We start from the raw sequence: 27362 nt of genomic DNA on the forward strand, positions 1-27362 counted from the left end.
ACAAAAGAAGCTCAAGAATACTGGAGTGGGTAGCATATAAAATAAAGCATTTCATAAAATCACACAGCATAAATGTGGCAAGCTATATTCCCGTGAATGGTAGGATTATGGGTGATTTATAATAGTTTATTCTTTCTCTAGCTCTCATTTCTGATTCTATATAACAGTCATGTATCTCTATTAAATAAACATTTGGGGGAAAATGGTTAGAAAAAATATTTTTCTTCTAACATTTATCCATCCATGGTAGAAATGATGATAATGGAATGTTTAAAGTCTACTCTGGTCATTAATGTATTCTCTAATACTTGTCTACAAAAGCAGCAGGCCTATTTATAAACAAATATATGCTAATTAGTTTAATCAGAATTGGAGTACCAAGGTAGTCAATATGTTCCCATATGTATTGTTACTGCTTTTAGAATAAGATTTTTAGCCAATATGAATGTTCAGTTCAAACTATTTGATAGCATATAGAATGTACAATTTAGGTAAAGTTAATTATTGATTTGAGTAATTAATGGACTAAATAGATCTTTGCTTTTTCTTCTTTTTTTTCCCCATTTTCTGACCAATCAGTTGAAGATAAGCACATAACTAATTTGAGTTTCATTATAAAATTCATGAAGTTTCCTTTTGTAACAAACTTTTATGTCCAAATTTTATTTCTTTCTCTATTGCCTTCTTTAACCCACATCTTCCAGTATAAAGTATATTTACTCTCTCTCCTTTTATTTTTAAATATTCTATAGCTCCCTGTATTGTATTTCAAGTGGCCTCACTATTTGGAATCACACACTTATCTCTGTGGTTATTTAAGCCTTTCCTCTCACAATAAACTCAGAGCAACACAAAAGCAGAAACTATGTTTATTTTATTTACTACTCCATAGCAATTACAACAATATCCTGCAAAACTATGTTTTCCTTTTCTTTCTATCAACTTGATTTACAATATAATTGTTTCAGGTGCATAACACAGTGATTCAAAATGTTTATAGATTATACTCAATTTAAAGTTATTATAAAATACTGACTATATTCCTTGTGCTGCATAATACATCCTTTTAGGTTATTTATTTTATGCATAGTAGTTTATACCTCTTAATCTTCTATCACTATGTTTCCCCTGCAGCCTTCCCTCTCCCCACCAATAAAAGTAGTTTCCTCTCTGTGAGTTTGTTTGTTATATTCATTTGCTTTGTTTTTTAGGCTGCATATATAAGGTGAAAACATATAGTACTTGTCTCTTTCTATCTGACTTACTTCACTAAGTGCAATATCCTCCAGTTACCCCCATGTTGCTGCAAATGGTAAAATTTCAATCTTTTTATGGCTGAGTAGTATTCCATTGTGTGTGTGTGTTTGTGTATGTGTATGGCATGTCATCTTTATTCATTCACATGTCAATGAACATTTAGATCACTTCCATGCCTTGGCTGCAGTACATAGTGCTGCTATAAACACTGAAGCACATGTATCTTTACAAATTAAGTGTTTCTCTTTTCTTTGGATATGTACCCTGGAGAACAATTGCTAAATTATATATTAATAACAGTTCTATGTTTAGTTTGTTGAGGAACCTCCATACTGTTTTTTATAGTGTCTGTATCAATTTACATTCCCACCAACAATCTATAAGGGTTCACTTTTCTCTACAACCTTGCTAACTTTTGTTATTTCTGGTCTTTTTGATAACAGCCATTCTGATGAGTATGAGGTGATATCTCATTGCTGTTTTGAATTGCATTTCTCTAATGCTTAGCAATGTTGAGCATCTTTTCATGTGCCTGCTGGTCACATACATGTCTTCTCTGGAAAAACATATATTCAGCTCTTCATATACCTTTTAATCAAGTTGTTTTATATTTTTATATTAAACTGTATAGGCTATTAATATATTTTGGGTATTTCTTTCTAAGGTAACAGCATTCTTCCCCAACTGGCTATGTCTCAAAAGAGAACGATGTTATATATTTTTGGTATTTCATAACAGCTATATCATTTGCAAATATTTCCATTCAGTAGATAATTTTTTCATTTTATTGATGTTTTCCTTTTGTATGTAAAAATGTTTAGGTTTAATTAGGCCTCATTTGTTAATATTTGCTTGTTTCATTTGCCTTAGGAGACAGATCCAATAAGAATATTGCTACAACTTATATCAAAGAGTTTTCTTCCTATCTTTTCTTCTGGGAGTTTTATGGTTTCCAGTCTTATAGATCTTTAAACCATTTTGAGTATTTTTTTATATGGTGTGAGGAAATGTTCTAATTTCATTCTTTTACATGTGACTGACCAGTTTCCCCAGCATCACTTATTGAAGACTGTCTTTTCCACAAAATTTTTAAGTTTTTTACTGTTTTGGAGTTCACTTTATTTTTATTGGAATATAATTACTTTACAATGCTGTATTGGTTTCTGGTGTACAATATTGTGAATCAACCAGATATATACATATATCCTCTTCCTCTTGTGCCTCCCTCCCACCCCCCAACTCCACCCCTCTAGATCATCCATTGTGTATTCTTGCCTCCTCTGTTGTAGATTAACCTATTACAGGTGTGTGGGTTTATTTCTAGGCTCTCTATTCCATTCCATTGATTTCTAAGTCTGTTTTTGTTTCAGTACAATACTATTTTGATTACTGTAGCTCTGTAGTATAGTCTGAATTAAAGGAGTGTGATACTTCCAGCTCTGTTCTCCTTTCTCAAGACTGCTTTTGTCTACTGGGTCTTCTGTGTTTCCATACAAATTTTTGAGATTATTTGGTCTAGTTATGTGAAAAAAAAAAAAAACTTGGTATTTTGATAGGAACTGCACTGAATCTGTATATTGCTTTGGATGGTATGGTCATATTAGCAACATTAATTCTTCCAATTCATGAACTTAGTATATATTTCCATCTGTTTGAGTCGTCTTCAATTTCTTTCATCAGTATCTTAAAATTTTCCAAGTACAAATCTTTCATCTCCTTAGTTAGATTTATTCCTAGGTATTTTGTCCTTTTTGATAGGATTGTTTTATTATTTTCTCTTTCTGATAGTTTGTTGTTGTTGTTCAGTCACCCAGTTGTGTCCAACTCTTTGTGACCCCGTGGACTGCAGCATGCCAGGCTTCCCTGCTCTTCACCATTTTCCAAATATTGTTCAAACTCATGTCTCCTGAGTCAGGGATACCATCCAACCATCTCATCCTTGGTCGTCCCCTTCTCCTCCCACCTTCAATCTTTCCCAGCATCAGGGTCTTTTCCAATAAGTCAGTTCTTTGCATCAGGTGGCCAAGTAATAGAACTTCAGCTTCAGCTTTAGCATCAGTCCTTCCAATGAATATTCAGGGCTGATTTCCTTTAGGATTCACTAGTTTGATCGCCTTGCTGTCCAAGTTTATTGTTAGTGAATAGAAATGTAACAGATATTTGTATATCAATTTTGTATTCTACAACTTTACCAAATTCATTGATGAGGTGTAGTGTTTTTTTGCAGGTATCTTTAGGATTTTTTATGTATAGTATCATGTCATCTGCAAAAAGTGACAATTTTACCTCTTTTCCGATTTGTATTCCTATAATTTCTTTTTCTTGCCTGGTGACTGTGGCCAGAATTTCCAATAGTATGTTGAATAAAAGTGGAGAAAGTGAGCATCCTTGTCTTATTCCTGATTTTAGTGTAAATGTTTTCAGCTTTTTACCATTCAGTATGATGTTAGCTTCTGGCTTATCATGCTGCTGCTGCTGCTGCTAAGTCGCTTCAGTCGTGTCCGACTCTGTGCGACCCCAGAGACGGCAGCCCACCAGGCTTCCCCGTCCCTGGGATTCTCCAGGCAAGAACACTGGAGTGGGTTGCCATTTCCTTCTCCAATTCCGGCTTATCATAATGGCCCTTAATATGTGAAGTTTGTTCCTTCTGTACAAACTTTTTGGAGTTTTTCCATAAATGGATGTTGAATTTTGTTGAATTCACAAGCTTTTTCTACATCTATAGAGATTATCATCATATGACTTTTTATTCTTTAATTTTTTTTTCTTTTTTTAAATTTTATTTTATTTTTAAACTTTACATAATTGTATTAGTTTTGCCAAATATCAAAATGAATCTGCCACAGGTATACATGTGTTCCCCATCCTGAACCCTCCTCCTTCCTCCCTCCCCATACCATCCCTCTGGGTCGTCCCAGTGCACTAGCCCCAAGCATCCAGTATCGTGCATCGAACCTGGACTGGCAACTCATTTCTTACATGATATTTTACATGTTTCAATGTCATTCTCCCAAATCTTCCCACCCTCTCCCTCTCCCACAGAGTCCATAAGACTGTTCTAAACATTCGAATCATAGGGGTTCCAGAAGAAGAAGACAAAAAGAAAGACCATGAGAAAATACTTGAGGAGATAATAGTTGAAAACTTCCCTAAAATGGGGAAGGAAATAATCACCCAAGTCCAAGAAACCCAGAGAGTCCCAAACAGGATAAACCCAAGGAGAAACACCCCAAGACACATATTAATCAAATTAACAAAGATCAAACACAAAGAACAAATATTAAAAGCAGCAAGGGAAAAACAACAAATAACACACAAGGGAATTCCCATAAGGATAACAGCTGATCTTTCAATAGAAACTCTTCAAGCCAGGAGGGAATGGCAAGACATACTTAAAATGATGAAAGAAAATAACCTACAGCCCAGATTATTGTACCCAGCAAGGATCTCATTCAAGTATGAAGGAGAAATCAAAAGCTTTACAGACAAGCAAAAGCTGAGAGAATTCTGCACCACCAAACCAGCTCTCCAACAAATACTAAAGGATATTCTCTAGACAGGAAACACAAAAACGGTGTATAAACTCGAACCCAAAACAATAAAGTAAATGGCAACGGGATCATACTTATCAGTAATTACCTTAAACGTAAATGGGTTGAATGCCCCAACCAAAAGACAAAGACTGGCTGAATGGATACAAAAACAAGACCCCTACATATGTTGTCTACAAGAGACCCACCTCAAAACAGGGGACACATACAGACTGAAAGTGAAGGGCTGGAAAAAGATTTTCCATGCAAATAGGGACCAAAAGAAAGCAGGAGTAGCAATACTCATATCAGATAAAATAGACTTTAAAACAAAGGCTGTGAAAAGAGACAAAGAAGGTCACTACATAATGATCAAAGGATCAATCCAAGAAGAAAATATAACAATTATTCTTTCATTTTTTAATGATAGATCATAACATTTGATCTGTGAATACTGAACCAACCTGGCATCTATAGGATAAATCCCACTTGATTGTGGTGTATGATCCTTTTTATATACTGTTGAATTTGATTTAGGGTTGAATTTGATTCATCGGATGAATTCATTGAATTCATTCATAGAATGAATTTGAAAGCATTCCTTCCTCTGAAAATTTCTGAAAGAGTTTGAGAAGGGTAGATTAACACCTGAACATTTTCTAAATATTTGGTATAATTGAGCAATAAAGTCATTTAGATCTGGACTTTTGTTTGCTGGGAATTTTTTTTTATTACTGATTCAGTTTCATTACTGGAAATTTGCTTGTTCATATGTTCTAGTTCCTCCTGGTTCAGTCTTAGAAGATTGTACATTTATAGAAAACTGTCCATTTCCTCTTAGGTGTCTACTTTATTGGCATATAATTATTTGTAGTAACCTCATATGATCCTTTACATTTCTGTGATGTTGGGTGTAACTTCCTTTTCATTACTGATTTTATTGATTCAGGCCTTCTTACTTTGTTTCTTGTTATGACTGGCTAAAGGTTTATCAGTTTTGCTTATCTTTTCAAAAAACCATCTTTTTGTTTACTAAAAAAATTTTTTTCAGTCTCTATTTAATTTTTCCTGCTCTAATCTTTATGACTTCTTTTCTTCTACTAACTTTGGGGTTTGTTTTTTCTTCTTTTACTAGTATAAGGTTCAGTTCAGTTCAGTTCAGTCGCTCAGTCGTGTCTGACTCTTTGCGACATTTTCTTGTCTCCTAAAGTAGGCTTATATTGCTATATACTTCCCTCTTACCACTGCTTTTCCTGTATCCCATAGACTTTAGATTGCTGTGTACTCATTTAATTTGTCTCAGGGTATTTTTTTTTAATTTCTTCTTTGAATTATACATCATTCACTTGTTTAGTAGCATACTGTTTAGACTTCCTGTGTTTGTATATTTTTTGCAATTTTATTTTGTAGTTGATTTCTAGTCTCAAAGTATTATGGTCAGGAAAGATGCTTGATATGATTTTAATCCTCTTAAATTTACTGAAACTTTTGTGAACTATCATATGATCTATCTTGGAGAATGTAAAATCATGTTTCCCTTTGATGTGGATATAAATTTTAAAAGATAGCCATTTTCCTTTTTGTAAATTTTACCATAGCATTGATGCTTCCTTAATTGATGTCTTCTATGTCTTGGAGATAGCCCAGCAGAAATCAGGGAAATGAAAACTTCCACAAGGAAGTTTGAGATATAAAGAAATATGAAAGTATTAATTAATACTTTAAGTACTAATAAAAATGTTAATTAATATAGGAAAAGAAGAGAATGTTGAAAGGTCTCAACACAGATCAATACCCAAAAGAAGGAAAATTTAAAGAAAGATGCTAAATTGCACAGCAATATGTCTCTCTCCTTAACTCCAGGAACATGCGCAGAGGAGGGAATGAAGCAGCATCTCAGGCAATTGTCAGTGAACAACTAGAGGAATTTCTTTCTTAAACAACAAATATCCATTCTCTTGTAATGTATTTATTCTGTTTGCTCCACCCTCTTGTTGCCTTCTGCTGTGCCAGACAGGGCTGATCACGGTTATCTAGCACTACTAATAAAGAAGCTAAAAGTAGCTTTTTATACTTTGTAGACTATGAATGACCAAAATAAAAAACTATCATCCTGAGCTAAAAAATAGACATTTTTTAGTCATTATCATAAAAACCAGGAAAGAGATGGGAAAGCAGACAAAGTGTGGAAAGTCACAGGTCCTGAAATAAAAAATAAAACAGACATGCTGGAGTGTGAAGTCAAGTGGGCCTTAAGAAGCATCACAAAGCAAGTAGAGGTGGTGGAATTCCAGCTGAGTTATTTCAAATCCTAAAAGATCATGCTGTTAAAGTGCTGCACTCAAAACTATTAAAGAGATGGGAATACCAGACAACCTTACCTGCCTCCTGAGAAACCTGTATGTAGGTCAAGAAGCAACAGACATGGAAAGATGGACTGGTTCCAAACTGGAAAAGGAATACATCAAGGCTGTATATTGTCATTCTGCTTATTTAACTTATATGCAGAGCACATCATGCAAAATGCTGAGCTGGATGAAGCATAAGCTGGAATCAAGATTGCTGGGAGAAATGTCAATAACATCAGATATGTGGATGACATCACCCTAACTGCAGAGAGCAAAGAGGAAGTAGAGCCCCTTGATGAAGGTGAAAGTGGAAAGTCAAAAGGCTGGCTTAAAATTCAACATCCAGAAAATGAAGATCATGGAATCCAGTCCCATCACTTCATGGCAAATAGATGGGGAAATGATGAAAACAGTGACAGACTGTTTTCTTGGGCTCCAAAAGCACTGTGGATGGTGACTGCAGCCATGAAATTAAAAGACACTTGCTCCTTGGAAGAAAGGGTCTGACAAAACCTAGACAGTGTATTAAAAAGCAAAGACTACTTTTTCGATAAAGGTCAATACAGTCAAAGCTATGGTTTTTCCAGTGGTCATGTATGGATGTGAGAGTTGGACCATAAAGAAGCCTGAAGAATCGATGCTTTTGAAATGTGGTGTTAGAGAAGACTCTTGAGAGTCCCTTGAACTTCAGCAAAATCAACCCAGTCCATCCTAAAGGAAATCAACCCTGAATATTCACTGGAAGGACTGATGCTGAAGCTGAAGCTCCAATACTTTGGCCACCTGATGCAAAGAGCCGATTCAGTAGAAAAGACCCTATTGCTAGGAAAGATTGAAGGCAAGAGGAGAAAGGGATGACAGAGGATGAGATGGTTGGATGGCATCCGCAACTCAGTTGACATGAATTTGAGCAAGCTCCGTGAATGGTAAAAGAATGGGCAGCCTGGCATGCTGCAGTCCATGATGTCACAAATAACTGGACATGACTGAGTGACTGAACAACAACAGTATCAACAACAACAGAAATAATGGAAGTGGAAGGTCTTTTTAAAGTTTATTTTATAAAATCCAACCATTCAGGAAGCAATAGTTAGAACTGGACATGGAACAACAGACTGGTTCCAAATAGGAAAAGGAGTACGTCAAGGCTGTATATTGTCACCATGCTTATTTAACTTATATGCAAAGTACATCATGAGAAATGCTGGACTGGAAGAAACACAAGCTGGAATCAAGATTGCCCAGAGAAATATAAATAACCTCAGATATGCAGATGACATGACCCTTATGGAAGAAAGTGAAGAGGAACTAAAAAGCCTCTTGATGAAAGTGAAAGTGGAGAGTGAAATAGTTGGCTTAAAGCTCAACATTCATAAAACGAAGATCATGGCATCTGGTCCCATCACTTCATGGGAAATAGATGGGGAAACAGTGGAAACAGTGTCAGACTTTATTTTTCTGGGCTCCAAAGTCACTGCAGATGGTGACTGCAGCCATGAAATTAAAAGACACTTACTCCTTGGAAGGAAAGTTATGACCAACCTAGATAGCATATTCAAAAGCAGAGACATTACTTTGCCAACAAAGGTTCATCTAGTCAAGGCTATGGTTTTTCCTGTGGTCATGTATGGATATGAGAGTTGGACTGTGAAGAAGGCTGAGGGCCGAAGAATTGATGCTTTTGAACTGTGGTGTTGGAGAAGACTCTTGAGAGTCCCTTGGACTGCAAGGAGATCCAACCAGTCCATTCTGAAGGAGATCAGCCCTGGGATTTCTTTGGAAGGAATGATGCTAAAGCTGAAACTCCAGTACTTTGGCCACCTCATGCGAAGAGTTGACTCATTGGAAAAGACTCTGATGCTGGGAGGGATTGGGGGCAGGAGGAGAAGGGGACGACAGAGGATGAGATGGCTGGATGGCATCACTGACTCAATGGACGTGAGTCTGAGTGAACTCCGGGAGTTGGTGATGGACAGGGAGGCCTGGCGTGCTGCGATTCATGGGATCGCAAAGAGCCAGACATGACTGAGCAACTGAACTGAACCTTTATCTAATACACTGCAAAAATTGTAGGAAACAGCATAATATCATTCATAAAATAAGTATTTTGATGGTCATTTCTACAGATTTGCTGTAGTAAGTTTAGAGAGTTTAAGAACAGAGCAATCAAGGTGGCTTAGTACAAAATAATAAGTAGTTTACAAACACCTACTCATACTGTAACACCACCTTCAACATTCATGGATTCATTCATTATTTTTTTTCACCGAAGTCCAAAATATATTTATTTTCATTCATGGCATATGTATATAGAAATATTTTATTCATCCAAATTGTCCTTCAACTGAAGTTCTATTTTCATCTATATTTAAAGAAAACAGTATGCAGTGAATAACAAGCAAAGACTACAATTAAAAATGGTGCCATGCATAACCTAATTCTTATAGTTTATGATTGGTAAAGGAAGAAATCAAAAGTAACCACAATAAATGAAATTATTTGATATTGTGTATTATTGCTTATCTTATGCAAGCCCTATGTGCACACTTTTCATACTCTAACCAAGTGATAGTAATCTCTATTGTGGATGTGAGTTTCATAAAAGCATCAAAAGCAATTCTCATATCAAGATAAATCTAGGCTACTGAGCAAATCACCAGTGGTCTTATATGAACAACTTCTTCTCATTCCTGGACTATAATTATCAAATGATTCCTTAGTCCCTTCCTCAGAGGCTATGACAAGAATGTTGAGAGAATGAAATACAAACTAGCCCACTCTAATGCACTAAGGTAATTTCAACATGATACACAAATAGTGCACTTAATATTATTCTTAGAGAATGATTTGAGCCACTCTGGTTTTAACCTGTTATGCAATGTCTCCCTACCATTTGGAGGAAAATAATACTGCCTACTACATGACACATACAAAATTTACTACTAAGTGTATTAGCTAACAATAAAATAAAGCTGACATTGGAGCACTCTTAAAATATTTCAAAAGCCATGACACATCAAATATAACTTGATGTTTCAAATTACTATCACAGAAAATATTACTTAAAATTCCTATCTACTTACAATGTTTCTAATTAACCCTTGAATGGTATTTTGGTTAACTTCTGATTCATTAAAGGAAAAATATAATTGAGGTTTTAGATAAAGTCTACTTTTTCAGCTAATGCCTTCACGTCAGCTAGAAAAGTGTGAACGCTTACCCTGTAATTTTTCAGAAGGTAACAACTGAGAAGCACATGCACACATGACAATAATTAAGTTTCCTTGCCATGTTAAGGTATAGATAGAAAAGTCATAGTTTTCAGATATTTGAAGCATGTTACTTTCACACAACAGGCTGAAGTATAGTTTCCTAAAATAATAGACTACCCAAAGTCTCTTTTGCTCAACAAGCAGTTTAGATAAAAACCATAGGGGAAAAAAAAAAAATGCTACTTGTCCCGTGGGCCTGGCCTGGCTTAGCTCCATCAGAGATTCTGAATCCTCAAGATTGTTTTTAAGATGGTGTTTGTTATGCCACATTGGTAAAACCAGTTAGTTTCATGTGTAAACTACAGCCATTAGATGTACTAATAAAAATTGTTGAGAAATAATTATTGAATCATTATTGGATTTTATTATATAATATTCAATAAAGGGTCTCTTGAATATATGTTTTTGAATTGTAAAACGGCTATGATATTTAATAGTACTCTAAATCATTCAGATACAATTAGCATGTAATTTTAGTGTCAGGACCTCAAAATTCACTTTGCACTGTTCTGTCTATATTCTTTACTGGCAGGGAGTTAATTTCTGCCTGATGCAGACAGAGCACTGCATCTTTAAATACTTCACATATCTCAGGTTACCCATCATACCTCTTTCCAAAATCTTTAATTAGCCAAACTAAGTATTCATATTTCTTTTAACTATTCATCTTATAACAAGATTCCCAGAAATTTATGTTATCATGATTATCTCTCATAAGTGTACTGTCATTTGATAATATTTCTTTAAAATATTCAGCTAAACATAATATTTTGCCTATAATATGACTAGCATGGACTACATTGGGATGATTATTACCTCCCTTGCTGCTACTACCGCTGCTAAGTCACTTCAGTTGTGTCCAACTCTGTGCGACCCCATAGACGGAAGCCCACCAGGCTCCCCCGTCTCTGGGATTCTCCAGGCAAGAACACTGGAGTGGGTTGCCATTTCCTTCTCCAATGCGTGAAAGTGAAGTCGCTCAGTCCTGTCCAACTCTTAGCAACCCCATGGACTACAGCCTACCAGGCTCCTCCATCCATGGGATTTTCCAGGCAAGAGTACTGGAGTGGGGTGCCAGTGCCTTCTCCGTACCTCCCTTGACCCAAATGCAAAAGTCCTATTAATTCATCTTAAGATCAATTCAGTTTTGTTTAACTATCTTCACATGTGTATGCTTACATGGCATCTTTAACCAGGTGAGGCTCTTTTTAGAAAGCTAGTTTCTTCACTCGGGTTCAGCTATGCATTGCTATAGAGACTTCTTGAAGTATTTAAATAATTTAAATATTGAACCAAGATAATGACACCATGAATATATAAGAATGTCATCCCTGTTTTTCACATTTAGGAATACAAAGAAATATTTAGACAGGCTTTTCTAAATTGAAAAACATGTATAAAAGTAAACAAAAGAAAGTTAATTTGTAGAAAAATGTATATATTGCCTACAATATTTGGAAGAAGTAAAATGCTTCTGTGATAAATACGCTATAAAAATAATCCAATATTTTAACATATTCAAAATCTTTATATTCTAAATTTAAATTCTTTATATTCTAAAGGCATAAATCTGCCTGAATGTTTTGCATAATTCTGCCAGAACTTTTCATATAATGGGATCTGCCTACTGATACTTCATGCTTATTACAAAACACATGAAACAAGAAATTAAGACCAAAGAACTTTTTTCTTATTGAGATTTGTCAAAGAATATATTAGAAAAAAACATGTTAAGACCGTGGAAAATAAAAAACGGTAAGGTTTTAAACTATATCCTACAAAACAAGCAGAAAATAAATCCAGTATTATGAGAAATATATGGTCCCACATAATACAAGTAGTATATTTTTTCATATAGTCCTAAAGCTGAAAATTAAACTCTCTAGGCATTTACGTCGTTTAAATTATTTCTCAGAAAAGTTACCTCAAACCGTCAGATAGATTTTTTTAGGTTTAACTATCATCATTTCTATCCCTCCCCCATAATTTGCTCTTTCCCTTTTAAATCCTCTCATCTCCCCCATTTCTCTTGTCTTTTAAGTGCACAGAATGTTATCAAGTAGCAAAGGCCAGAGGATGGATTTTGGTTACTGAATTTTAAAAAACTGAAGAAACTATAGTAATTAGTTGTCAATAAAATACTTTCAACCAAATAAAATTAATCTAGATACTGTTCTATATTTTTTAATTTCCTAAGGCAAACTTTCATGATAAAAATGCTACAACTTCACATCAGTACTGATCTTAATGCCATAACTTATATTAGAGAAAGCATTATTCACAAAAGACAAGTTAAGACTGAATTAAATTACAGTGATTAATTTGCTTGTAGGTTTAAAGCCAAATTCAAAAAAAATCTATAAAACTAAATATGTGGAAGTGGTAGAATGAAATCTCAGTCATTGGGGTGAAGGTTTTCTCTAATTAGCTGCAATGCATCATTAAATTCTATAGCACCAGCAGCTGAAAAATATATATAGCTGTTTTAAAACTAACAAGAGAAACATTAGAACAAAGATTTTGTTTCACACATTATTGTGTTCCAGAAGATAATACTGAATTGGGTAGTAGCCATTCCCTTCTCTAGGTGATCTTCCTGACCCAGGGATCAAACCTGGGTCTCCTGCATTGCAGACAGATTTTTTTTTAAGATCTGAGCCACCAGAGGAGCCCAGTATCAAACAGCATAACTCTTAAAAACCAGGTGCAGTATACTAAGGCTATCTTCAAGTAAATCCATATTTCTAAGATTATTTCTACAACTATAAGATTTATGGATTACTGTCATCAAACTTTCATTTTCTTTCTTCTATCCTATTATAACAGGCTCAACCAATGTCATTCCTATTATCAAAAGTAAAGATGAATTATATAACAGATAGATACATGGATGGATGAATGGATGGATGGATGGATTAGATAAATAAGATGAAAAGAGAGATGAGAGTAACAGAAAAGATAGAAAGCTTTATTATGAAAGCCAAATAAGCTTATTGGTTGCCATTTTGAAAATAATTTATAAACGGACAGGGGAGGATGCACAGATCAATCATGTGGCTACAAAATAACACACGTGGGACAAAAGAGAGTGACTTCAACCAAGTAACAGCAATGGAGGTGGTGAGAAACAGAGATGGAGCCAACAGGATTTTGGTGGAAGTTTCAACATAGGAGGTTTGTCCTAAACAACTGAGGGATGGAGTTTCCATTAACTGCACCAGGGAAGAATGTCACTGGAGTCGGTTTATGGGAGATGATTAGCAGTTCAGTTCTGAACAACTTCATTGGCTATAAGTAGGCAGTCAAATTTGGAAAACTCAGCAGTGGCCACAGGACTGGAAAAGGCCAGTTTTCATTCCAATCCCAAAGAAAGGCAATGCCAAAGAATGCTCAAACTACCGCACAATTGCACTCATCTCACATGCTATTAAAGAATGCTCAAAATTCTCCAAGCCAGGCTTCAGCAATATGTGAACCGTGAACTTCCAGATGTTCAAGCTGGTTTTTGAAAAGGCAGAGGAACCAGAGATCAGATTGCCAACATCCACTGGATCATGGAAAAAGCAAGAGAGTTCCAGAAAAACATCTATTTCTGCTTTATTGACTATGCCAAAGCCTTTGACTGTGTGGATCACAATAAACTGTAGAAAATTCTGAAAGAGATGGGAATACAGGACCACCTGACCTGCCTCCTGAGAAACCTGTATGCAGGTAAGGAAGCAACAGTTAGAACTGGACATGGAACAACAGACTGGTTCCAAATAGGAAAAGGAGTACATCAAGGCTGTATATTGTCACCCTGCTTATTTAACTTATATGCAGAGTACATCATGAGAAATGCTGGGCTGGAGGAAGCAGAAACTGGAATCAAGATTGCCGGGAGAAATATCAATAACCTCAGATATGCAGACGACACTACCCTTATGGCAGAAAATGAAGAGGAACTAAAGAGCCTCTTGATAAAAGTGAAAGACGAGAATGAAAAAATTGGCTTAAAGCTCAACATTCAGAAAACTAAGAGCATGGCATCCGGTCCCATCACCTCATGGCAAATAGAGGGAGAAACAATGGAAACAGTGGCTGACTTTATTTTTCTGGGCTCCAAAATCACTGCGGATGGTGACTGCAGCCATGAAATTAAAAGACACTTACTCCTTGGAAGGAAAGTTATAACCAACCTAGACAGCATATTAAAAAGCAGAGACATTACTTTGCCAACAAAGGTCCATCTAGTCAAGGCTATGGTTTTTCCAGTAGTCGTGTATGGATGTGAGAGTTGGACTATAAAGAAAGCTGAGTGCCAAAAAATTGATGCTTTTGAACTGTGGTGTTGGAGAAGACTCCTGACAGTCCCTTGGACTGCAAGGAGATCCAACCAGTCCATCCTAAAGGAGATCAGTCCTGGGTGTTCATTGGAGGGACTAATGTTGAAGCTGAAACTCCAATACTTTGGCCACCTGATGCGGAGAGCTGACTCATGTGAAAAGACCCTGATGCTGGGAAAGATGGAAGGCGACAGAAGAAGGGGACAACAGAGGATTAGATGGTTTGATGGCATCACCGACACAATGGACATTGGTTTGAGTGGACTCTGGGAGTTGATGATAGACAGGGAGGCCTGGAGTGCTGCAGTTCATGGCGTCGCAAAGAGTAGGACACGACTCAGCAACTGAACTGAACTGAATTCACTGTAATATTTTTATTTATTTCTTTAAAAATATTTTCATGTGAATAAAAATTCTATTTCGATTTTAATATTAACTTCATGTTTTTTCCCTAACATCCATTTTCCATCAATATTCTACCAATCAGAAGTACATTCCTGTGACCACAAATAGTGAATAGCAAACAACCAAAAAAATGTCTATACTAAAACTACATTGTGGATGCACTTCCATATGCACCCAATGCCAGTGTATTATACCCTAACTGTATCATGAAGCAGACAGGTGAGTAGGTACTAGAGGGGAAGCTTGTGAGAATCTGTTGATTCCATTATTGCACTAACCTAGCATCTGGGAATTCAGAGAAAGAGAAAGGAACTCAAAGATCAGATCTGCATCAGATCTGTGGCATAGGCTCTGGGTTTATGTAAAGAGCTATCATTCCAACATTTTACTGATGTTTTCTGTCAGCTACCATAAGACCCCCCTGAATTTTCTGGAAAGAAAAGCTTCTGACCAAGATACTGATTGACAAGGTAGATGGTTGCCTCTGAGCTCAGTTTCACTGAGTGTGGACCTCAAAGAATATCCTGCATTTGGCAATTTAAACACTGATTCTCACATGCACCTCTGAGGAAGATTCTTTTCCTTCTTTGGATTCCCTCACTAATAACCTTATATCAGTTCAGGCACACATTAATCAAATTCCACAGATGTGCAATTTGTCCTTTCCCCTCTGTGGTCACATATTCCACATTAAGGGACCATTTAATTGCATCTTGCAAACTGTGGAAAAATGAGCAAATATCACCCTCCTTCATAATTCTTCCACACAGCTATCCTCCAGAATCTCACTTCACTCTCTGCAGACTTCCCTCCTTCAACTCTTACTTTTCAAGTCCATTCCCTTCAACTCCCCTCAGCCGTTCTGCCCCTAACAACACCTGTTCTGGCTGAAAATTTCCTACTTACTTCATGAAATTCCCCTAACTAAAAATCTATTTTGTTTGTTGGTTCTTTCACCATGACACTGAAAGGTGCTTGTTGAGAAGATCTGAAAGAAATACTATGTCAACCTCCTATGATTAAAAACACAAAATTTGTGGGAAATGGCAAGGAATATTATGTGCTCATTTGTTGTTCATTCGTTCAGTCATGTCCAACTCTTTGGGACCCCATGAACTGCAGCATACCAAGCCTCTCTGTCTTTCACCATCTCCTGGAGCTTGCTCAAATTCATGTCCATTGAGTCAGTGATGCCATCCAATCCTCTGTCATCCCCTTCTCTTCCTGCCTTCAATCTTTCCCAGCACCAGGGTCTTTTCTAATGAGTCAGTTCTTTGCATTAGCTGGCCAAAGTATTGGAGCTTCAGCTTCAGCATCAGTCTTTCCAATGAATATTTGGGACTGATCTCCTTTAGGATGGACTGGTTGGATCTCCTTGCAGTCCAAGGGACTTGCAAGAGTCTTCTCCAACACCACAGTTCAAAAGCATCAATTCTTCAGCGCTCAGCCTTCTTTATGGTCCAACTCTCACATCCATACATGACTACTGGAAAAACTATAGCTTTGACTATGGATTTTTGTTGGCCAAGTTATATGCTGATTACAATATGTCAAAAATCAGTACCTAAAAATAAAGCCTTCATCAATGCTTATAAAATGAAATAGTTCAAGATCAGTTTTCTCTAAAATTGTTATATGCAAGCCTTACTTGTCATTCTCTACGTTTGATGTGAATCAGCTGGGTATAGGAAGTAAGGACTTTTTAATTTTACTTTATTTATCACGAAAGGACTTTGATTTCTTCTTTCACCCTGGTATATGTTAGATGGTAAAAATTTAGAGATTCCATAAAAAGACAAGAAAGAAGTTAGGAATGTCAGGTGGATTACAGAGGTGGTATTCATTTCATGTTTTGTAAGGAAATGGGGAAAACAAAGAACTTTAAGTTGCATTATAAAACAGAAATGAGAGAAGATGAATTTAAGTAGAGGGTAAAATAGAAGACATATAACCTTTTAGTTATAAGCAAGGATGTTTCTAAATTTTAAATGAGCAAAGTGTCAAAAGAGAAATCTGGAATAAAATCTAGCAGGAGAAATGGCAACACTGTTAGCATTTTTGAGGAATTTGGAAAATTATTCTGAGTGGTAATGAGAGCATTTTAGGCAAATGAAGTAATTAGTTGTTTTCAGGAACCACAAACCCTAAATTAAGTGTGATGGCTACTAGTACTAATTGATGATTAATGGTTGACTGCTTTCTACCTTCTAAGTGCTAAGTAATATGACTGACTGATATTTGCTTGTGAAACACAGAATAACAATAATATACAAGTACTATGTGAGTGACCAAGTTTCATGCATCTGAAGATCCTATTGAAACATAAAATAAGTAAAAAAACGGTTATAATAATCCATACCTTTTCTGTGTCGATGCCTTTTGACATGGACCATGTTGAGACAATATAATCCATGACTCGTTCACTAAGGCCTTTGGGGACCTGATAGAGTTTCAGAAAGTCCCGTACATTATTCAGCATCTCATGGTATCGGTTGGTGTTGGCATACATTTGCTGGAAAATTGTGGTAACATTTCCAAAAATAGTTGCATAAAGAAGAGCTGAAAGAGAAGAAATGATGAAAATAAAACAAATATCCCAAGTGAAAATAAATTATATGAATACTGGCCAGATCAATAAATTATCTGACAGAGATACCTTAATAAACTTTTCAGGATTATGCATGATAACCCCCTGAGAAGAGTGCCTAGAATTTGGTGTTCACTCAGTAAATCTTATCTTTAGTATGATAAACATGATTTTATGAGTGACCACCAGCTAGTCAATTTGGTAAAACATGATGGTGATCGATAGAGTTCATGAAGAATTAGATGATCCGAGTTTATGATTTGCCTCTTAGCCTTATCACTAAAATTATCCTCCAGCCCTGACTTCCTGAATGAAGCTTAATCAATTCAAAATTTTGAGGAATTGATGATTCAGTTTAGAAATATATGCTCATTCTCATTGCATGCTTTTTCCAGCTTTTGGAATATTTCCTTCCTTATCAATATTTTTGACAGAATATCAAAAATATAGGATGAGAAGATAAATCAAGGTGTTTCATTTCTAGAAGATTCTAGGAAGAAACAGGATTGGAATTAACAGCTATCTGACAGAATGTGGTCCACTGGATAAGGGAATGGCAAACCACTTCATGAACAGTATGAAAAGGCAAAATGATAGGATACTGAAAGAGAAACTCCCCAGGTCAGTAGGTGCCCAATATGCTACTGGAGATCAGTGGAGAAATAACTCCAGAAAGAATGAAGGGATGGAGCCAAAGCAAAAACTGTGGTGTTGGAGAAGACTCTTGAGAGTCCCTTGGACTGCAAGGAGATCCAACCAGTCCATTCTGAAGGAGATCAGCCCTGGGATTTCTTTGGAAGGAATGATGCTAAAGCTGAAACTCCAGTACTTTGGCCACCTCAAGCGAAGAGCTGACTCATTGGAAAAGACTCTGATGCTGGGAGGGATTGGGGGCAAGAGGAGAAGGGGACGACAAAGGATGAGATGGCTGGATGGCATCACTGACTTGATGGATGTGAGTCTCAGCGAACTCCGGGAGTTGGTGATGGACAGGGAGGCCTGGTGTGCTGCGATTCATGGGGTCGCAAAGAGTTGGACACAACTGAGCGACTGATCTGATCTGATCTTATCTGATAATTTCTATTTATTAAATTTATGTCAGTAATCCAGTACTGTAAAGATTTTTTTACTTCATTATTTTAAGAATAAAGTAACTTGTAACCTGCAAACCTCTGTTATCTATCTACAGTAGCTAAAGAAAAGTATAAGGTGTTTTAATGCCCCTGATTGCTACTTCCTCCATCAACCAATAATTTACCAACTCCTCTTTCTCCAGATCTATCAGGTTACTAATGTTAACCTGATCTTGAAAAAACTTCTAAAAGCAGTTGAGTTCAGAGCCAAATAAATACATCTTCAGTCACATACCACTCCTAACCTATCCTGTCCCTTTAGTTTTATCCCTTAACAGTAAGCTCTTTTAAAAAGAAGGCAGTATTTTATTCCCTTTAATATTCAGTGAACACTATAGTTAATAACCATACTCATTGCAAAAGCATTTAACAAATAAATAGAATATCAGACAATGATCACTTCCACTCTTGTTCCTCTAAGCATTTGAAAAAATAATTCCTCTGAACAAAATGTATGAACTGTTTCATTTCACAGTTTCATCAATCAAATTCCACTTGATGGAAAGAGTATAACATCAAACCAGTGAAGCAGCTTAAGATCCTCAATCTATTTTCAGAAAATCACTTGTTTTCTTTAAGAACAGTGGCTCTTTGGGCATAACAAATTAAAATTTCAAAATAGGAAGTTGTGATTTTACAAGCAGTTACTCGGGTTCTTTTTTAAATCACTTTTTAGGGTTTTTATTTTGTTTTTATGGGGGGGCATTGCTATTATTTTGGGATGTTGGTGTCAGCACAGACCAACAAACAAAAAGTAGAGGTAATCACAAACTTAAAACTCTATTCCTCATTTTCGGTATTAAGAAAGACAAGCACAGAAATAATGTGAACAAATTGATGGTAGAAGAATCATATAACAAACATGGAATTTTGAATTTCCAAGAAAGTGACATGAAGAGAATTTGTTTTTTACATAATGAGCTTTTTACAGTTTAATTAAATAATGCTACAGTCAAGCTTTTGAATAGCCTCCAGCTATTTTAAAATGTCAGTGAATATTACAGAACCATTATTTTGACATGTTCAACTTGTTTGGCTCCCTAACATGCTTGTAATATGCTATATTTGCCAAAGTGTCTTACTACTGCCTTTTAGTTAAACAAATTACCACACATTTCATCTTTTGGGGTACATTAAATATGCACACATTCTAGTCATATGAATAGCTTAAGCACTGAAATATGAATAAAACTGTCAATGTATTTACAGTTTTCATCATTAATAAATGAAGGATATAATCAACATCCCATTAAGCTGGGTATATTACAAAGATACCTTCTGCCTCCAGCTTTCATGTGAGTGTGGTGTCCTATACTGAGTAAGAGTAATCAAGGTCATAATTTAAGGTAAGACATTCAACTATATATATATAATTATGTGCATGCATATATGTATATACAATATATGTAATTTATATGTATAAATATGTATGTATATTTGTACATACATACATATTTGTAATACATATAATATATACATAATTATATATACATATATAATACATACATAATTATGTAAAAAGTTTTTTACTTTGAAATGTTATAAAAATCAGCAGAAAGCTCACATATACCCACATGTAGCTCTCTCAATTATGACATCCTACAGAACTATAAGAATCTGCCTGCCAATGCAGGAGATGTAAGAGATGGAAGTTCAATCCCTGGGTCGAGAAGACCATCTGGAGGAGGAAATAGCAACCCAAGCCAATATTCTTTCCTGGAGAATCCCATGGACAGAATTGGAGGGCTACAGTCCATGGGGTCACAAAGACTCGGACATGACTTAGTGACTGAACAACAAAAACAAATAGACATTATATTTAACTAGTATTTTTCATGCAGTCATTTTGGGGGTATACAACTTTATAAAAGTTTTATCATCTGTACAAATCTATGTAATATATGTATATTTTTTAAAAGAGAAATCACTTCTTCTTTAAAAATATTTTCAACATTTAAGACTAGTGCATATTTCATAAAATATGGTGACAGCAAGTATGACATTCCATGGCAAGCAACAATACTGCTTCCCACCACAGTTTGTGTTCACAGGATAAAAGAGTACAACCTCAAGGGAAGTGACCGTGGAACATGACACCTGACAATGAAAGAAATCGGTCTCAATAGAAACTAGCTGTATGCTGCTAACTCCCAAAGTAATAACCTCTCTCTTGAATTAACAGATACACAGATACTCTTGAATGTCTAATGACATTCAAATCTAACATTTTCAAAAGAGAACTTTTATTTAACACTACCTTCTCTTCAACAACCAAGTGCATTTTTCATCTCATTAAATTGCAAAGCCACACCTATTTGTTCAGACTATAGCTACAGAGTCTTTCTTCAATTCACTTGATTCATCTAATCTACTCCATTATCAATTCCTATTGGCTCTACCTTCAAAATAGAGCCTCAATTCAATTTCTTCTCACCACCTCTACCAGCATCCTTGTCTCCTTTAAGAGTACATGCTTTCCCACTGACTAGCTATGTGTATTTGGACCAGTTACTAGAGCTCTCGATGATTCTATTTTCTCTCTTACAACTTTACAGTTACTCTAGACTTTACAAAGGACTTGTGCTAAATAAAATAACTCATATAAAATGGTTTTAAAAGAGTCCAATACGGAGTAAGCATCCATGAAATGTTATGTATATATCAGCAGCATCATCATGGAAATAGCTTCCAAACAATTGACTTTCACTCAGCAGAAAAAACATCCCCTTCCTTCAGCATCTGATATCTCTACCTGATATTATGTCTTTGTTCCTAAACTTACACATCACTACTTTAATTTATACGACATATTTATCTGTTGATATCTACCTCCCCAATTAGAAATGCAAAATCCATAAATACTAGCCTGGGCCTTGTCCTTTCTTTTTTGCTCACTGCTGTATTTCCAGAACAAAGATCAGTCCCTGGAACATTATAGGTATTTAAATATTTTCCTTCAGTAAAATGACACACCAAAAACCTAGGAAACATTTTTTCCAGAAACATTCTTTTCTTCAAATCAAAGTTTCACTACTGGTGACACAAAAACGCAAAAGTACACATTATTAATGCATGTGAGAGAATAAAATGTTGAGAAACCAAGGTGATACATGTCCTGGCCATATTAAGATAGTAAATGAATTGGGAAGGCCTATTGTCATTCATCAAACATGAATGCTCTTGCTTGGCCCGGCAAGGTTTGTAGGGGACTATTATATAACTTGGTGACGGCAGCCATGAAATTAAAAGATACTTACTCCTTGGAAGGAAAGTTATGACCAACCTAGATAGCATATTCAAAAGCAGAGACATTACTTTGCCAACAAAGGTTCGTCTAGTCAAGGCTATGGTTTTTCCTGTGGTCATGTATGGATGTGAGAGTTGGACTGTGAAGAAGGCTGAGCACTGAAGAATTGATGCTTTTGAACTGTGGTGTTGGAGAAGACTCTTGAGAGTCCCTTGGACTGCAAGGAGATCCAACCAGTCCATTCTGAAGGAGATCAGCCCTGGGATTTCTTTGGAGGGAATGATGCTAAAGCTGAAACTCCAGTACTTTGGCCACCTCATGTGAAGAGTTGACTCATTGGAAAAGACTCTGATGCTGGGAGGGATTGGGGGCAGGAGGAGAAGGGGATGACAGAGGATGAGATGGCTGGATGGCATCACTGACTCGATGGACGTGAGTCTGGGTGAACTCCAGGTGTTGGTGATGGACAGGGAGGCCTGGTGTGCTGCGATTCATGGGGTCGCAAAGAGTCGGACACGACTGAGCGACTGAACTGATCTGATCTGATCTGATACTTTGAATGGGATGCCATAGAGGTAATTTTCCTACTTTACTTCCTGGTGGCTCAGACAGTAAAGCGTCTGCCTACAATCCGGGAGACCCAGGTTTGTCCTGGGTCGGGAAGATCCCCTGGAGAAGGAAATGGCAACCCACTCCAGTACTCTTACCTGGAAAATCCCATGGATGGAGGAACCTGGTGGGCTACAGTCCATGGAGTCGCAAAGAGTCAGACATGATTGAGCGACTTCAATTTCACTTTTACTTTCTTTGACTGGGATGCCATAGAGGTAATTTTCCTACTTTACTACTAATAATTTGATTGACCAGTTAAAATATGTTAAGCCTCTTTTTATAGGCTTTCCTGTAGCCTTTTGGAGAAGGTGATGGCACCCCACTCCAGTATTCTTGCCTGGAAAATCCCATGGATGGAGGAGCCTGGTAGGCTGCAGTCCACGGGGTCGCTGAGGGTCGGACACGGCTGAGCGACTTCACTTTCACTTTTCACTTTCATGCATTGGAGAAGGAAATGGCAACCCACTCCAGTGTTCTTGCCTGGAGAATCCCAGGGACGGGGGAGCCTGGTGGGCTGCCATCTATGGGGTCGCACAGAATCGGACACGACTGAAGCGACTTAGCAACAGTAGCAGCAGTCTTTTAAGCTTAAGAAAATTTAAGACAAGCCCAGTTTTACTAGCTTATCATATTTAAATGTTTCCCTCATGGCTCAGCTGGTAAAGAATCCACCTGCAATATGGAAGACCTGGGTTCAATCCCTGGATTGGGAAGATCTCCTGCAGTAGGGAAAGGTGACCCACTCCAGTATTCTGGCCTGGAGAATTCCATGAACTGTATAGTCCATGGGATCACAAAAAGTTGAACGCAACTGAGTGACTTTCACTTTCACATCATATTTAAAGACTTGGTAATTCTGACATATATACTGGAAAATGTCTTACCTAAAAGTCCTATAGTTTTCTTATTCACCACAAGGGGATTATTTTAAAGAAAATTAGGTTAAAGATGGCTATAATTTTCTGACACTCCTTCCATAGACAGCCAGGGTCTTTTTTCCTTTCCCTTGAATCTAGGCATACTCTATTAACTATTTTCCTAATGGACTATGGTAACTATAATCACATGCCAATATCTGGGCCCATGCCTTAAGAAACTAGAAATTTCTAATTCCTCACTACTAAAATACCTGCTAAAATAACTAGAATATAGTTTCTGTGTTGCGAAGGAGCCTGAATATTCCTCTGGAAAGGTCCACATGGAGAGAAATCAAGGCCCCTGGCCAAGAGTCTTGGCTGAGCTCCCAGCTAAACACTGGCCTTAGGCTGAACAATTTTAACTATGGATATAAGAAGACATTTCTGATAACACTTAAGGCAGGGTGGATGGTTCAACCATCACTTCCCCTTCTATTTATACTGATATTTAATAATTATAGTTAAGATGGGAAGGAAAATGTCCTATCAATCTATGATTCCGTATGCAGCACACAGCTTGACAACATCAGCTTACTAGCCATGTATGTGGCTGAGCCAACTAATAAGTGAATTTTTCAGACCCACTCAAGCAAACCCAGCGATAACATATGTGCCAAAAATAAGTCATGCCTTCCTAGCCCTGCACAAATTATAGATTTGTGAGTGAAATAAATGGCTGTTCTTGTTTTAAACCACTAATTTTGATTAGTTATGTAACTCTAATGTTCTAATAAACAGTTTTATGAATAGTTGATTCTCAACTGATTAATAAACCTGAGACAGGAGAGTAGTGAGTTCCTTATGATACACATCAGAGTCTAATAGCATATTTAGGGGAAAAAAATTTAATATATTTTATTGAATATATCTTAATACTCAAAAACATCCATTATTTTTATAATATAAACATTGAAGTCATGAATGAATGCTTTCAAAAAGAAACAAAGTTTAAGTGATTGAATAATGTCATATAACTTAATCCCAGATTTCATTCATGCATTGTTTAATTCCATGGATATTTATTGCACATCTATTATATGCCTCCACTAAAATAGTCTCTAAGGATAAAACATAATCTCTGTTCTCAAGTAGTACTCACTACTTCCAAGGGAAAAGTGTTCATCCTTAATTCTCCAAAATCATAGTCTTTGAAAGAAAACTAGTGATCATCATATCCTTTTCATAGTTTACAAAAATTCACAAATGAGCTTATACTGATATCGAGTATATAAATTAAGTATAGTTTATTTCTCATGGTTAAACAACTGGCAGAGTCAAACAGAATCTGTATTGAGCTAATTAATTGTAACTTTACCTACACTCTTATAAGTTGCACAGAATAACAGATCAGATGATGATATCCAGTCCTCTGAATAAATTATGTTCTCAGTCACTTCATTTTGTTTGCTCCTTAGGTCATGCTGCAGCCATTCACTGTCTTATAACAATTTATATTTTTTAGACTTTTTGTGCCCATTCATGTTGACATCAAACATTTATTTTTCCTAGTTATCTTTCTTTTATAAATCTTGGCAAGTAATCATTAGCCTTAGACTATGTAGTTTAAAATACTTATATAAAAATGCATTTTGGTAACCATTAAAGCCACATAAGTGGTTCAACCATCATTTCCATTTCTATTTCTATTTACTAAAGTCTACCTTTAATAAATGAAATTTAAGACATGGAAGGAAAATGTTCCACCAAAATATGATTGTATATGTATCACATAGCCTGTTAAAACACTTGAAATCACTCCAAGTGGCTGAACAAAGTGAAGCTGAAAATCAGGCCTCCAATTCTGAAGTTTTATTCTCCTTCCAGCTGTCTCATAATGGCTTCAGGTTTCCTTGGATGCTCTTTTGCAATGACCCATAAAAGAAAGCACCCTCCAGGCATCAGTTATGAACCAGATATTTCCTCTTTCCCAGTATTCACTTAATCCATGTCCCACTTACCTAGTACCTGAACCATGCCAACTATCTTGTTAGAAATTAATTTCATTAATTACTTGATGTTATATCCGCTGGATCATCGAAAAATCAAGAGAGTTCCAGAAAAACATCTATTTCTGCTTTATTGACTATGCCAAAGCCTTTGACTGTGTGGATCACAATAAACTGTGGAAAATTCTGAAAGAGATAGGAATACCAGACCACCTGACCTGCCTCTTGAGAAACCTGTATGCAGGTCAGGAAGCAACAGTTAGAACTGGACATGGAACAACAGACTGGTTCCAAATAGGAAAAGGAGTACATCAAGGCTGTATATTGTCACCCTGCTTATTTAACTTATATGCAGAGTACATCATGAGAAACGCTGGACTGGAAGAAACACAAGCTGAAATCAAGACTGCCGGGAGAAATATCAATAACCTCAGATATGCAGATGACACTACCCTTATGGCAGAAAGTGAAGAGGAACTAAAAAGCCTCTTGATGAAAGTGAAAGTGGAGAGTGAAAAAGGAGATCCAACCAGTACATTCTAAAGGAGATCAGCCCTGGGATTTCTTTGGAAGGAATGATGCTAAAGCTGAAACTCCAGTACTTTGGCCACCTCATGCGAAGAGTTGACTCATTGGAAAAGACCCTGATGCTGGGAGGGATTGGGGGCAGGAGGAGAAGGGGATGACAGATGATGAGATGGCTGGATGGCATCACTGACTCGATGGACATGAGTCTGAGTGAACTCTGGGAGTTGGTGATGGACAGGGAGGCCTGGCGTGCTGAGATTCATGAGGTTGCAAAGAGTCGGACATGACTGAGCGACTGAACTGAACTGAAGTGCTAAATATTGAAAAGAATTTGATGCACTATCCCTCTTAGGGATGTTGGCATTTTGAAGGAGGAATTCCAGGTAATACAATGAATTGACTGAATCATTATTAGAATTAATGCTCAACTAGTAAGATAAGTTGTCACAGAGAACAAAATATTTTTTATCAAGTTACAGCAAGATATTGGAAAGATTTCAATAGCTTTCAGCCGATACCATGATCATCATGAAAACTGACTGTATCAAACTAGTTTCAATAATTACATGTGTGCATGCTAAGTCCCTTCAGTTGTGTCTGACTCTTTGCAATCCCATGGACTGTAGCCCTCCAGGATCCTCTGTCCATGGAATTCTCCAGGCAAGAATGTGGGAATGGGTTGCCTTGCTCTCCTCTGGGGATCTTCTCAACACAGGGATCAAACCAGTGTCTCTTACATCTCCTGCATTGGCAGACAGTTTCTTTATCACTAGAGCCACCTGAGAAGCCTGCAATAATTATATGGCAATGCTTACTATTTTTTATTGAAGTGTAATTCATTTACATAATACTCTCAGATATGCAAGCTTCCCTGATATCTCAGTTGTTAAAGAATCTGCCTATAATGCAGGAGACCCCAATTCAATTCCTGGGTCAGGACGATCCGCTGGAAAATGGATAGGCTACCCACTCCAGTATTTTTGGACTTCCCTTGTGACTCAGCTGGTAAAGAATTCGCCTGCAGTGCAGGAGACCTCAGTTCAATTCCTGGGTTGGGAAGATATTCTGGGGAAGGGAAAGGCTACCCACTCCAGTATTCTGGCCTGGAGAATTCTATGAACTGTATAGGGATCCAAAGACTTGGACATGGCTGAGTGACTTTCACTGCTCACTACAATGTGAGCTATTTATATATTTTGGATATTAACTCCTTTCCAGCCATATAATTTGTAAATATTTTCTCCCATTGAGTGTG

The 27362-nt window shown here is 36.6% G+C and overlaps 1 protein-coding gene across 1 annotated transcript in view; it reads right to left on the reverse strand.

The window, feature by feature from the left end:
• Positions 1-27362, reverse strand: part of KCNH5 (potassium voltage-gated channel subfamily H member 5) — a 403337-nt gene that overhangs the window by 141853 nt on the left and 234122 nt on the right. Inside the window, exon 8 of the mRNA XM_061429074.1 lies at positions 17497-17696. Within this exon, the coding sequence (XP_061285058.1) occupies positions 17497-17696 (200 nt within the window). The remainder of the gene's footprint in view (positions 1-17496; positions 17697-27362) is intronic.

This window comes from Bos javanicus, chromosome 10, assembly GCF_032452875.1.
Source record: "Bos javanicus breed banteng chromosome 10, ARS-OSU_banteng_1.0, whole genome shotgun sequence".
Taxonomy (NCBI): Eukaryota; Metazoa; Chordata; class Mammalia; order Artiodactyla; family Bovidae; genus Bos; species Bos javanicus.